Below are 13348 nucleotides of genomic sequence, written 5' to 3'. Positions count from 1 at the left end.
TCCTGCCACATGGACGCAGGGGAATGAGAATACATTTTGTAAAATCCCTTGACTTTAAATCAAATTATCCAATTCAAACCCCTGCTCTGCTTCTAACTGTTATAGGACCTAGGGATAGGCCACTTTCCCAATCTCCAAAGGCAAGGAAGGGATGGATAGCTTTCTCACAAAATTGATAGATCTTAGCTTCAACTAATATGAAATCCTAAATCCTTAACAAGGTGGACAATGTCCTCCAAGTTCAAGCCCTGACACCTCTCCAGTCCTATATCTCACGTGCTCTTCCTCCTTACTGTATTCCAAGCATGCTGGTCTCCTTTCAAGTGTCTCAAAGAAACCAAGCTCCTTTGTGCCTCCTAGCCACCTCCATGCTGTTCCCTCTGCCAGGGCTGCTTGTCCCCTTCATGTTTCTCCTGTGAAGCCCAGTCAACGTCTAGGGCTCATAGTTAAGCCCTTCCTCAGAGAAACCTTCTTACTCGCTCCCTCTTACCCTCTTCCGTCATGTCCTGTTCTTTTCCTTCAGAATTATTTGAGGAATTGAGTGTGTGAAAGTATTTAAAACAGCACCTATATGCAAAAAATGCTAGGCTGTCCCACCCAACCCCTGGGAGGTGGAGGGGGGAAGAAAACCTGGGAACACTGCTTCTTTGGTATCTCCTTCCCTTTGTGATTCCTTTTCGTTTACTCTCACATTTCTCTTTCCAGCCCACACATCTCATGGGCAGTGTCCTCTCCTCTCTGTCCCACTGTGCCTCACCAGGGGACCCTGGTCTGATCTCTCTCATTCCATGAAAACCCACACTAAGGAAAGCACACATTTCTCTCTCCCATTTGCTTTATAATTCTGTCTTCAGTTGTGTAAAACAAGGTATTGGGGGCTTCCCTGGTGGCGCAGTGGTTGAGAATCCGCCTGCTAATGCAGGGGACACGGGTTTGAGCCCTGGTCTGGGAAGATCCCACATGCCGCAGAGCAACTAAGCCCACGAGCCACAACTACTGAGCCCGTGTGGCTAGAGCCCGTGCTACACAAACAAGAGAAGCCACTGCAATGAAAAGGCCGCGCACCGCAAGGAAGAGTAACCCCCGCTCGCCGCAACTAGAGAAAGCCTGCATGCAGCAACAAAGACCCAACGCAGCCAAAAATAAAATTAATTAATTAATTAATTAAAAGAAAACAAAACATAAAAAAACACAGTATTGCCTCTGGCCATGGGGATTCCAGGCATCATGGAGACGGAGTCTGAAAGCGGTCATGGAGGCCGGGTTTGGAGTCATGCCATGGGGAGGCCGTGGACTCGCTTTTAACGGCTGGTCTTGCTTCTCCTTCAGACAAAATAGTTTATTTCTAAAAGGCTTGACCAAACGAATCAGAATTTTTTTATCCCTAGAGGCCATAGTAGCCTTGAGCACTTGTTTCTAATTCTTTCCCAGAGCCAGGATCCCTGCCGTGCGCGGCATATCATGGCTAACCTGACTGTTCACTAAGCACCAAGCACGGTGTGAAGAAGTTCACATCTCCCTATGGGGCTATAGGTGGGTACCATTATTACCAGATTTTACAGATGAGGAAACTGGGCAGAAGTGGGTGAGGTCACCTGATAAAGCCTGGATTTGGATGCCGTAGGTAGTCTGGCTCTCAAGCCTAAATCTTTAACCGCTCCACAATGTTGCCTGTACTTATAGTGAAGGGGGAAAGAGGGAAATATATGTCCCTAGGCATGTGATGGAGGATGTCGTTTTTGTAGATTCTAGCAAAGCAGTGGTGACATGTACATTGCCCCTTGGGTGCCATTTTCCTCCAAGCCATGAAATGGAACCCTAGAATTTAGGACCCAAAGGAAAAGTACAATGATTAAGTACACAAGCATATAGCCATTGTCATATACAACCTGTCTTCTTTTCCCTCAACACCGCACCCCTGACAAAAACCCCATAATCAGAAGAATTGATAGCCTGTTAGTTTCAGGGATTGTACAGCGTGGTTTTACTCCTATATAACAGACTGGCATGAGCATTGCTTTTGAAGTTTTTGATAATTCTATCTAATTTACTCTACTTTGTTAGGTATTTCCCATGATATTAGGTTTCCCTCACAAGGTAGATTCTAAATAAATGGAACTCACTTCAGGAATAAATCTGGGACAGAAACAATGAGTTTGAGCAACACAGGAGAAGACTTGAATCTGGACCAATTCCAGTTAAGAAAGGAAGGTTCAAAGTTAGAATGCAGTAACATTTCCCAGTTCAGACATACACGAAAAAACAAGAGATATGTTCCTTCATTTTCAAAACAAAATATTAGCTCAATATTATTTCTGTGGGTGTTAGAATCAGTATCTCCACTATGGTGTCTCATTCCCACCTCTCATCCCGCCATCTCTGTGGTTTGTTTTCAGGAAGAAGGTATAGAGGAAGTGAAAGAACTGATTAAGATTTCAGAGGAAGCCCCAGAAGAGAAAATGAAGATGGTGCTCAGCGACTTCATCAGTCAAAGCAGGTACTGCAGAGACAGCTGTCATCTGGGCAGCTCAGCTGATATGGAATCAGCTTTTAATTACCTTAGAAAATGGTCGATTTTACATGCATTCATATGGGCATTGAATAGTGTTATATCCATCTTAATTTTGTTCAGTAATTTAGCTGCAACTGTGGGCTCACTACTGCTTCCTGACACTTAACTAAAACATAAAGCAAAGGGGGAAAAAAAAAAGGAAAAGAGAAGAAAAGAAAGACTGCAGAGACATTTTATGAAACAAGAAAAATGCTGGTAGTGTTAGTGTCCAGCATGGGTCTTTGTATCTGGTAGGTACTCAACAACTATTTGGCAATTAGATGGATAAGTTATATCAAATGCTATTTAATAGAATTTTTTATACACCACATTAATAAGCACCAATTAATGACTCATTCCAGGAAGTAGACAATATAATAAAAGATGAAAAAATAGGGTGTATTAGTTATCTATTACAGAGTACCAATAACCCTCAAATTTAGTGGCTTACACATATTTATTATTTCACAGTTTCTTGGGTCATGAATGCAGGTGTGGCTTAGCTGGGTCCTTTGCTCAGGACCTCTCCCAGGCTGCAATCAAGGCATTGACTAAGGCTACAGTTACCTCAGGGCTCAACTGGGAAGGACTCACTTCCAAGATCACTCATACGGACATTTGCAGAATTCAGTTCTTCATGAACTGTTGGATTGAGGATGATTGAGGGCTTCAGTTCCCGGCTAGCTGTTATTTGGAGGTCATTCTCAATTCCTTGCCACGTGAGCCTCTCCAAGCTACCTCTCACAACATGGCAGCTGACTGCATCAGAGTGAGCAAGAAAGAAGAGTCAGAGAGAACATGCCAATAAGATGGACGTCACGGTCTTTTATAACCTAATCTTGGACGTGACATCCCATCAGTCTTGATGTCTTCTCTTAGAAGCAAGTCACTAGGACCAGTGCACATTTTCAAAGGGGATGAATTGCACAGTGGCAGGAGGTGGGGATCATTGGGGCCATCTTAGAGGCTGCCTTCCCCATAAGGAAACAACCTGATGAATTAGGTCAAGACTTGACCAACAATGAGAATTTGTTATAATAGAATCAATGGAAAAGGAGTGGCTATTCATGTGATGGAAAGAAAAAAATTAATAGATTCTCGTGTTCAGCTTTGTAAGTTTTGTCTTTCCTAATTTCTCAACTACCCAAGCCTTTTTTACTTAAAAAAAAGAAAGCAAAGAAATGAATATGTAGCTTTTTCTCTCTTTATTTCTTTTCTGTTTTTCATATAGAAGCAATATATATCAGTGCTACTCCTGCTGTGAGCTAAGTGTCACCTGCAAGTCCCTTGAAGCATCTTTAAAAGCTTCACGGTCATATTTTTAGAAATTGTGGGCAAATTAATAGCTCAATAACTTTTCTCTACTAGGGGGTTACTTGGAGGTGATAATTATTCCCCTTTCTCTTCAAGTTTAAAGCCAACTGAAAAAAATATTCATGAGGGTCAGACAGAGATCAAACGTTCATTTTATATTTGGTAAACCTGGATTTGAGAAAAAAGTTTGTACCTGAGGTCAAGGAGACTTTGTGGTCCCCCCACCTGTTTGAGGTTGAGCAGCTGGACTTTGGGGCTTCCCCCCAGAAGGGACGGACCACCTGCTGTGTATAGGTGAGGAGGCTGCCCACAGGTGGCAGTGGGCTGGGGCTGAAAGATGAGGAATGAACAGAATCATGTGCCAAAGTCATCTACCCCCATTCTGGTGGAGAAATAAGTTATTTCTCCCCCTGTGAGGAAGGGAGAGAGATTAGAAGCATCCATAATGTTTCCTAGAGCTGATCCATCCTGGGAGTGGAATGGATTCCTTCTGCCTCTAGGAAAGAAAGGTAGACAGGTGGCACCAAGACTCCCTCCTCAAAATAGACTCCTTTTTATTCTTTTTAAAAATGAAGAGAAAACGCAATGACGAGTATGTCCAAAGAGAATTTCTGATTGAAGTTTCCAGTTACCAGCAGGCAGAGCTCTGGTGTAGGACCCCTCCCTGGGAGGTATGGCATCTTAGATCCCCCTTTTGTTCTTTTGTAATTGATTCTTTTCATCACAGAAATACTAGATGCTCATCTTCAACAACAACAAAATGCAGGATGTATAAAGGAAAAGTGTTCTCAACTCTCTCTCCAATCCCACTCAGAGAGAAGAGTTTGATTTGTCTTCCTTTTTTTCTGTGCATTTGCAAACATACACATTCATAAAAATACTCTATTTCTTCATAAATATCACACACTTTGTTCAGCAGATTGCTTTTTCACTCAGCAATGTATCACTGGCATCTTTCTACAGTAGTATCTAATAGTCATCCCCAATGTTCAATCACGTGATATGTATCATGTAGTATTTAACTAGTCCCTTACATTTAAGTTGTTCTGATTTATTTTGCTACTATAAACAATGCTACAATAAACATTACTAAGTAAACATATTTTTGCAAGAATTTTCAGTTATTTTTGAAGGATAGAATACTAGTATAATTTTTGGATCAAATTATATGGACATTTAAATTTTGATAGATGCTGTCAAATAACCTCTTAGACATTATAATAATTAACACTCTCCTATCATAATAGAGGAGAGTGACTATTTCCCTTTGAATATTATCAACCTTGAATATTACCTGGTTTTTAGTAAGTGAAAATGGTGTCGATTTTAATTTAAGTTATTGCTGATGAGGGAATATCTTATTTCCCCAAATTTAAAGTCATTTCTGTTTCTTCTTCAATTGCATTCATAACCATTACCATTTTCCTGTTGAACACATTTTTAACTTCATCCCTCAAAACGTTACTATTCAGTCCTTTGTATGGTTTTAAAAATGTGAAGACGTAGCCCAGTTTTGAGTCTAAAATATTTGCTCTACATACAATTTTCAGGAACATTTTGGTGTGTGTTAAATTTGTAAGATAAAGGAAAACTGCATTATTTTGTGTTTACTGTTATGAACTTGGATAGGAATCACAACAGGTATATACTGAAAGAAAGTAGAAAAACAAACATCCCCGAAACGAATGTGAGGTCTGGCACTATTTCCCATTCTCATTTTGTCTCATAGAAAAGTTAGTGCCTTATTGCTTAATCCAAAATGAAAAATCTTGGTTCTGTGGCTTCATCAACTTTCCCATTGTATTGCAGAAAGTATACTTGCAAATCTCTGGAATTATATAAATGAATTTTCACTAAGTAGGTTTCAAAATTATTATTCTCTTATAGTGCCTTTGTCTCTGAAGTGGAAAAGAAACCCAAGAGGTTGAACCAAACCAATTTAGATAAGAAACGACTTACGCTCTGTTGGCAGGAGCTGGTATGTGAAAATCTATTTATACTTGCAAAGAACTAAAACGTGTGCTTTAAAAATAAACCTCATGGATGAAGCATAGGTCATAGACCACATGAGGATAAAGTTCTAAAAGTTATACAGCTGTGTGATACAGAAGAATGAGAAGGGAATAAATAGATGAGTGAGCTGGAGAGGAACTAGCATTTATTGAATGTTTACAAGAATGAGCTAGAAGCCCACCAGCCCTATATTCTATTCTGATGTAGGACTTGTTCATTTTCTTGACGTTTGTATTTTGTCAAAGGCTGTGGACTCTTTCACTTAACCTTCTGCCTCCTAAGCTGAGAGACAAAAAGAAATAACTGAACTACCTCTCCTTGGTGTCCTCCCATTATGAACTGTGTGAGAAGTTATGAGCGTACCTGAGGGCAGGGCAGTGGCTGGTACCTCTCTGTGCCCTGGAGACCCTGCACAGTGCTGAGTGCCTTAGAGATGTTCGGTCCCTATTGAATGAGTGACGACTGAGAAACGCCAGACCAAGTCAGACCCTGATTATCTCTCCTTGAAACTTCGGTTCCAGCAACGGCACCAAGGGACGTCTTGTATGAGGCCATGATGATTCTGCAAAATAAAATTACTCAGTGTTTGGCCAGGGACATTTTAAAGATGTGAGTGAGGCCCACAGAGATTAAATGATTTTATTTAAGGGTCACAGCTAGTTAATCACACTGCAGAGACTAAAGCCTGAGTCTCTGAACGCTTGACTCATCCTTCTTTCCAGAAAATAAATGAAGTTTTGTGTCCTCCTCTACTCCAAGGAGGCCAGACTCCCACCATATGTAAGATCGGCTTCCTACTCCATGTCTTTCTCAGCACCTCTGACTGTCTCTGCAATACCCATGCTCTACAGATAGCCCACAGAGCGCTCTCGTTTCCTGTGTCCGACAGTCTTTGTCCTGCACAAGCCCAAGATTTCAGTACTTTGCATGGCCCAGCTCTCTCGCCACATTTCCAGCCTCTGGGTGGGCACGTCCACTGCTTGCCTCATAGCACCTCTGACTCAGTGTACCCCACTCAGCCCGTCATCTTCCCACCGAAGCTTGTTCCCTGTCCTGCATCGGTACCACCAGCCTCACCTGTTGCTCCACTCAGAAGCTTAAGAATCAACTTTGAATCCTGTACCTCCGCGGTCCCCAACCTTTTTGGCACCAGGGATCAGTTTCGTGGAGAGGATTTTTCCATGGACTGGGGCGGGAGTGGGGGCAGTGGGAATGGTTCAGGCAGTAATGGGAGCGATGGGGAGCGATGGGGAGAAGCAGAGGGAACTTCACTCGTTCACCTGCTGCTCACCTCCTGCTGTGCGGCCCGGTTCCTAACAGGCCGCGGACCGGTACCGGTCCACAGCCCGGGGGTTGGGGACCCCTGCTATACCTCACAGTGAACGGTCTTTTTTTTAAATTTATTTATTATTTAGTTATTATTTATTTTTGGCTGTGTTGGGTCTTCGTTTCTGTGCGAAGGCTTTCTCTAGTTGTGGCGAGCGGGGGCCACTCTTCATCGCGATGCGCGGGCCTCTCACTATCGCGGCCTCTCCCGTTGCGGAGCACAGGCTCCAGACGCACAGGCTCAGTTGTTGTGGCTCACGGGCCTAGTTGCTCTGTGGCATGTGGGATCTTCCCAGACCAGGGCTCGAACCTGTGTCCCCTTTATTGGCAGGCAGATTCTCAACCACTGCGCCACCAGGGAAGCCCTAAATGGTCATTTTGACCCCAGGCCAGGTTGAGACCCCGGCCCTTAGAGACTCTGGCACTCACTCCATTCTTCACCCCCAGGGCCTCTGCCTAACCCGAGTGCTGTAGTGTCTCTGGCCTGGGCTCTCACAGTCATTTCCTACAGTTCGCCTTCCATACCACAGCCGGAATGGTCTCCAAAACACAAATCTGCTGAGATCGCTCTTGATTAAAAAAGTCACTGGAGGGACTTCCCTGGTGGTGCAGTGGTGAAGAATCCGCCTGCCAATGCAGGGGACACGGGTTCGAGCCCTGGTCCGGGAAGATCCCACATGCCGAGGAGCAGCTAAACCCGTGCGCCACAACTACTGAGCCTGCGCTCTAGAGCCCATGCTCTGCAGTAAGAAGCCCACGGACCGCAACAAAGAGTAGCCCCTGCTCGCCACAACCAGAGAAAGCCCGCGCGCAGCAATGAAGACCCAACGCAGCCACAAATAAATAAATTTATAACAAAAAAAAAAATCACTGGAGTCTCCCAATTGTTCATAAGATAAAGGCCAAATTCCTTTGTGCATGATATACAGGGCTGTTCACCGTCTTGTCCCAGCCTAGTCTCCCAGCCTTGTCTCTCGATGCTCCCTTCCTATGTATCTATGTGCCAACGATTCTGAACCCTCACTGATTATGTGCCTTCATATGTAATTGTTCCTTCCAACTGGACTGTACTTTTTCTTCTTATCATCTGATGAATTCAGTGCATTTTTTGCTCAGCACAAATATCATATTATCCATAAAACCTGACTTTGGCCCCTCTGGTCCCATGATGCTTTACACATTTTAGTTATTTGCATATATTGCTTTCACCTCACCAACTGTCAAAGTCTCAAGGAAAGGAAGCTTGAGTCCTCCTCTTGTCCTAGGCGCTGGCTCCTAGGACAGTGATTGGGAAAATGTGGGAGAATGTATGTTTTGTACAAAATAAAACTCTTGTTTTGTTTTAGGAGGCCATAGCCAAGGAGGCCAAGGGGCTCACTCAGCAGCAGAAGAAAAAGTTATCTCTTGATGAAATGATCCAGGCAGCCCAAAACTTTGTGGAAAAAATCCGCTTCCTTGTGGATGAGGTAATCAACTATAAAGGCAAAGCTCATTTGGAAGATTAGACCAAATATCTTCCCAGTGGGGTTTGAATGTTTGATAAGAATGAAAGATGAGCAGTGTTTTCTCTCAAGCCCTGCTGAGCTGAGCTGGCACTATTCGTTTGAAGGGTGAAGGAGGGTGTTTTTTAATTAAGCCAAACATGTACAGCTTTATCGATTTTTTAAACGAAGCCTGAGTATTCAGCCGAAATAAAAAGCATGTTCCTAAATAATAATAATAATAATAATAATAATAATAATAATAATAATAATAAAGCACACTCCTTAATAGGCTCAAGAAAAGTCAAAATAAACATGGGATCTTTGATAGGTTTTTAACTGTAAGGAAATTGAAACTCATGTCCAGTAAAAGTTAAAACAGCTTCTCATTTTAAAGTTAATTGTAAGCAATATCTTCTGGTGACTACTAGAATGATCTAAAAAAAGTCCTCGTATTTGCTTCTGTTAAATACTAGGTTTTGTGGCGGAAGTTTTCAGGGAGAGGTACAGATTTACTGCTTCTGTTGTTCTTGAAAGGTTTTTTTCTTGTTGCAAATTTATCATTCCCTGGAGGCATAACAAGCGTGAGATAGTCACTTTGGAATGCAGGAATTTTAATGAGCACCCAGAATGTTCAAACCTGGTCTGTGACTGACTGACCGTGTGGCCAGAAAACCTCCACAAGGATGTCTCTGTTTCCATGTCAAGAGAGAGGGGATGCCTTCTTAGGGTACCAATTACACTAGAGGATTACGGGGTTAGAAAAAGTATCTGCTTCCAGTCCGAAAATGTCAAAGCCTAGTTTATGACAATATGCCTCCCTTTTGTTTTGGAAGCTATATTGGCTCAGCAATGTGCATTTCAAACACTTACAACATAATGGGCCTCTTGGCAGGGAATTCTGCAATTCTTATCTTGATTAGCTCAACTTTAAAATCTAATTTTCTGTGCAATTTAGTACAGTTTCTCCTGAATAAACTCCTAAAATGGAGCGAAAATACTTAGCAATTATATTTTAGGTATAAAATCCCTTGTAAAATTGTTTTTCCTTCCTTAAGAGCAGATGGAAAGACATCCAAAGACATTCACGGATATTTGTTTTCGGTGTTTCATTTGAATGTTCTGGAAATGTTACCTGGCTCTTAGGAGGTCCAATGCTGGAAGCTAAATCATGATTACAAGATTGCAAAGAAAAAATCCATGGGAAGGTGGAGCAAACGTTTGTTCTGCAGATGGAGAAAAATAGGCCACCAAAGATGCCAGGTCACGGGTCTGACTTGCATATTGTCAAAGCATGATAAGCAGTTTGGCGTATGGGGCTTCCGTGACCTAAGGCTTTCTCAAAGAAGCCACGCTTAACTTGCTTGGTTGCATAGGTGTTTCAGTACCCAGAAAGTTTAAGTCACAGAACTTGTTGTGCAGAAGGGGTGCTGTTGCAGGATAGGAGAACCCTGGAGGTGCCGTGTAAACACCCACCTATCAAATCCGTCCCCTCTGCCTCCACAGCCACAGCACACCATCCCTGACGTCTTCATCTGGATGTTGAGCAACAACAAGAGGGTGGCATATGCCCGCATCGCCGCCAAGGACCTGCTCTATTCCCCCATCAGGAAGCGGATGGGTCAACACTGCGGGAAGATCAAAACTCACTTCCTCAAAGTAAGTCTGTACTATTTTTGACTCAAAGATGGGAATCTCTGTTTTTCCTGGGTTGCACGGCATTCCTAGTGTGTGTCCAGATCTCTGAGTTGACCCTAAGACTTTCAAAAGTCTGAGGACAACTAGAACATCTTGCCCCCTCTTGATTCAAGTTGTGTTTTAGGAGACCATCCTGGGGTGGAATATTTTCCAGTTTTCCAATAACTATGTCACCAGACACATATAGGGTGTTTTTTTTTTAAATCTAGTGGAGGTACCTTAAGGTTATTTTAATTTTTGCTTCTTTGATTACTAAGAAGAATGAACATTTTTCTATTAGTTTCCTCTCTACTTTTCTCTTGAGTAATTTATCTATGGCATCATTTTAAACGAGTTCATCTATATTTTAAAAATAGACTTCAAAAAAAATTACAAGAGGAGAGGTTGCTATTCCACAGAACTGCTAGTTTAGGATTCCTGGCGGCTTTACACTGTAAAAATATGATAGTCTTTTCATCTTGGGTCCCTGCACCATTCATGAACACAGGGTCATAGGCACAATCTCTGGATAGATCCTACTGTCTTTAAATCAAGATTTGAGCCTTTCTTGGAGACCCTGGGTATTCTACCTCTACTACAAAGACATTTCTATCCCAGGAGTGAACTTGAGCAAACATGGAGAAAGACTGGTCCAAAAGCTTAACACTCACCAATGGCTGGCAACAAGAGTGTGTGATGTGACTGATTAACTTTCCCAACTCACAGTGGGCTGTCCTGCCAATCTGAGTTCTGATTATTTGCTATAACATAATTATTCTTCCACTGCCTTAGAAGGGGGATGAGAAGGCTCAAAACCATGCCATGTGAAGAATAGGTGAGGATATGACAATGTTTAACTGAGAAGAGAGATTTGACAGCATGATAGAGGTTTTGTATTCATAGGGCTTCCACATGGATGGTGGGGTGATTGTGTGTGTGTGTGCGCGCGCACGTGTATGTTTCCAGAGGCTAGAGCTGGGCCCCACGAGAGCCATTACAGGAAAATAGTTCCCTAAATGGAGGTCTACAATGTGTCCTTTGTCCCCTTGATATGAATATGGCAGTGGGCAGCTAGATTAGACAGCCTCAAAGTGCATCCAATGGCTAGATTCTACTGTTGATGTGATTGTTATGGGGGGCAGACAGAAGAGGCATTACAGGGTACTGGTTTAATACTTGAGCTTTGAAATAAGGTGAATCTGGGTTGGAATTTGTATTAGTTTACTAGGGTTGTTGTAACAAAGTGCTACCGTGTGGCTTAAACCACAGAAGTTTATTATCTCCCAGTTATGAAGGCTGGAAAGCTGACACGAAGGGATTGGCTGGGCCGTGGTCCCTCTGAAGGTGCTAGAGAAGCATCTCTTCTAGCTTCTGGTAGCTCCTTGGCTGTGGGAGCATAACTCCAATCTTTATATCATGTTCTCCCTGTGTGCATGTCTCTTTTCCTATGATGTCCTTTTTATAAGAATCCTACTCCAGATGGATCTCATGTTAACTCTGTCTGTAATGACCCTATTTCCAAATAAGGTCATATTCTAAGGTACTAGAGGTTGGGACTTCAACACATGCATTCGAGGGGAATACAATTTTACCTCTTAGTGAATTCCAGGGCTAATATTTAGGAGCTGTATGATTTGGGGAATGTTACTTAACATCTCTGTGTCTCCTGTTCTTCATCCTTCAAATGGGGATGAGGTTGAGGATTAAGTGGATAACTGCACGTAAAAGAACACAGAGTGTACGTCCCCCAGGGTCATCACGCAATAAATGTTGGCATTCAAACAAATGGGAATCCAACATCTAGGGGACATTTCTGGAATTGTGTGCCCCCTTCACATCCAGGGAAGTGTTTGTGGTTCTGTATGTTAGATGTTATGGAAAAACCCGAATGAACTTTTTGGCCAACCCAATATTTTCTGTCATGTGCGCAAAAGGATTTTTAAACCCACCTCTGTAAAACTGTAACTGAAAAAGAAAAATTCACCCTAGTTATTCACCACACATATTTCTTCAGCTTTCTCATTCCAAGGAATTCTGGGGTCGAAAGAAACACCTGTCTTAAAGATAGCAAATCATTTCAGAAAGCCCTGTGCTGAAAATAAGAGAAAACCAGCGAAAAGTTATTCCTTCCTAAATATTTTGATGTATCCCAGAATTATTTAAAATTAGAACAGAGAACAACTGTCAACTAAAGCCAAAGAACAGACCTAACTGGGAATTCAGGACCTTTGCCCTGTGGCCTTGGCTTACTTCTTTACCTGGATTTTCCTTTTGTCATTGGGATTGCTTTGGGTGACAGCTTTGTAAATGTTGAACATGTTGTTCGATTGTCCTGACATGATGAAACATCTTGATAAGATGAAAACTATTTTCATTCCTGTTTTAATTGTTACCCCTGCTTTTAACTCCCTCCCCCCACCTCCCTTTAGCCTCTGTTTCTCTTCACTGAGTTGGTAAATCTGAAAAAAGCAAGAGCTGCTCCAGGGAGACAAAGGATTCACCCACCTGCTGCTCACTCCGGTTTCTTAACTGGGAATTAGAAAGTGCAGTGAGACAAAGCATAGAATGTAAATCTCTCAGATCTCTAGATTTTTTCCAGAGTCGCCTCAAAGTTTGTTCCACGGAACAGCTGTCCTTTGAGTGGCGCCATAAACATCCCGTGTTCAAACACATTTAGAGGTTGCCGTTGTATCCCCCTCTTGGAGTTTCACAGTGCCCGTCAACCAGTAGAAAAGTCAAAGTCCTGCAGTCAGGAATCATCTTTTACAACCCATGCTTGTCAACCTTATTCATCTAGAATAGCTATTTACAAATTTTAGGAAACTGCTATGCCTAGGGGGCCCAGGTTGAGGGAATATTAATCTAAAGGAAACAAAACTGCCTCACCTGAAGTCACATGGCTAGGTAGTCTGGAACGGCAATCAGGTTTTCATGGTCCCTGTTCCATGATCTTTCTTTCTCTCTAATGCCTTCTCTACGAGTCCAA

The 13348-nt window shown here is 42.5% G+C and overlaps 1 protein-coding gene across 1 annotated transcript in view; it reads left to right on the top strand.

Annotated features, from left to right (window-relative positions):
• The window catches only part of FER1L6 (fer-1 like family member 6), a 124991-nt gene that overhangs the window by 41629 nt on the left and 70014 nt on the right, over nt 1-13348 (top strand). The window contains exons 15-18 of the mRNA XM_082363035.1: nt 2397-2497; nt 5753-5843; nt 8551-8670; nt 10192-10344. Of these exons, the coding sequence (XP_082219161.1) occupies nt 2397-2497; nt 5753-5843; nt 8551-8670; nt 10192-10344 (465 nt within the window). The remainder of the gene's footprint in view (nt 1-2396; nt 2498-5752; nt 5844-8550; nt 8671-10191; nt 10345-13348) is intronic.

Source organism: Balaenoptera borealis, assembly GCF_965194805.1.
Source record: "Balaenoptera borealis genome assembly, chromosome: 17".
Taxonomy (NCBI): Eukaryota; Metazoa; Chordata; class Mammalia; order Artiodactyla; family Balaenopteridae; genus Balaenoptera; species Balaenoptera borealis.
The sequence above is the reverse complement of the archived record's forward strand: the minus strand, read 5'-3'. Positions and strand labels throughout refer to the sequence as shown.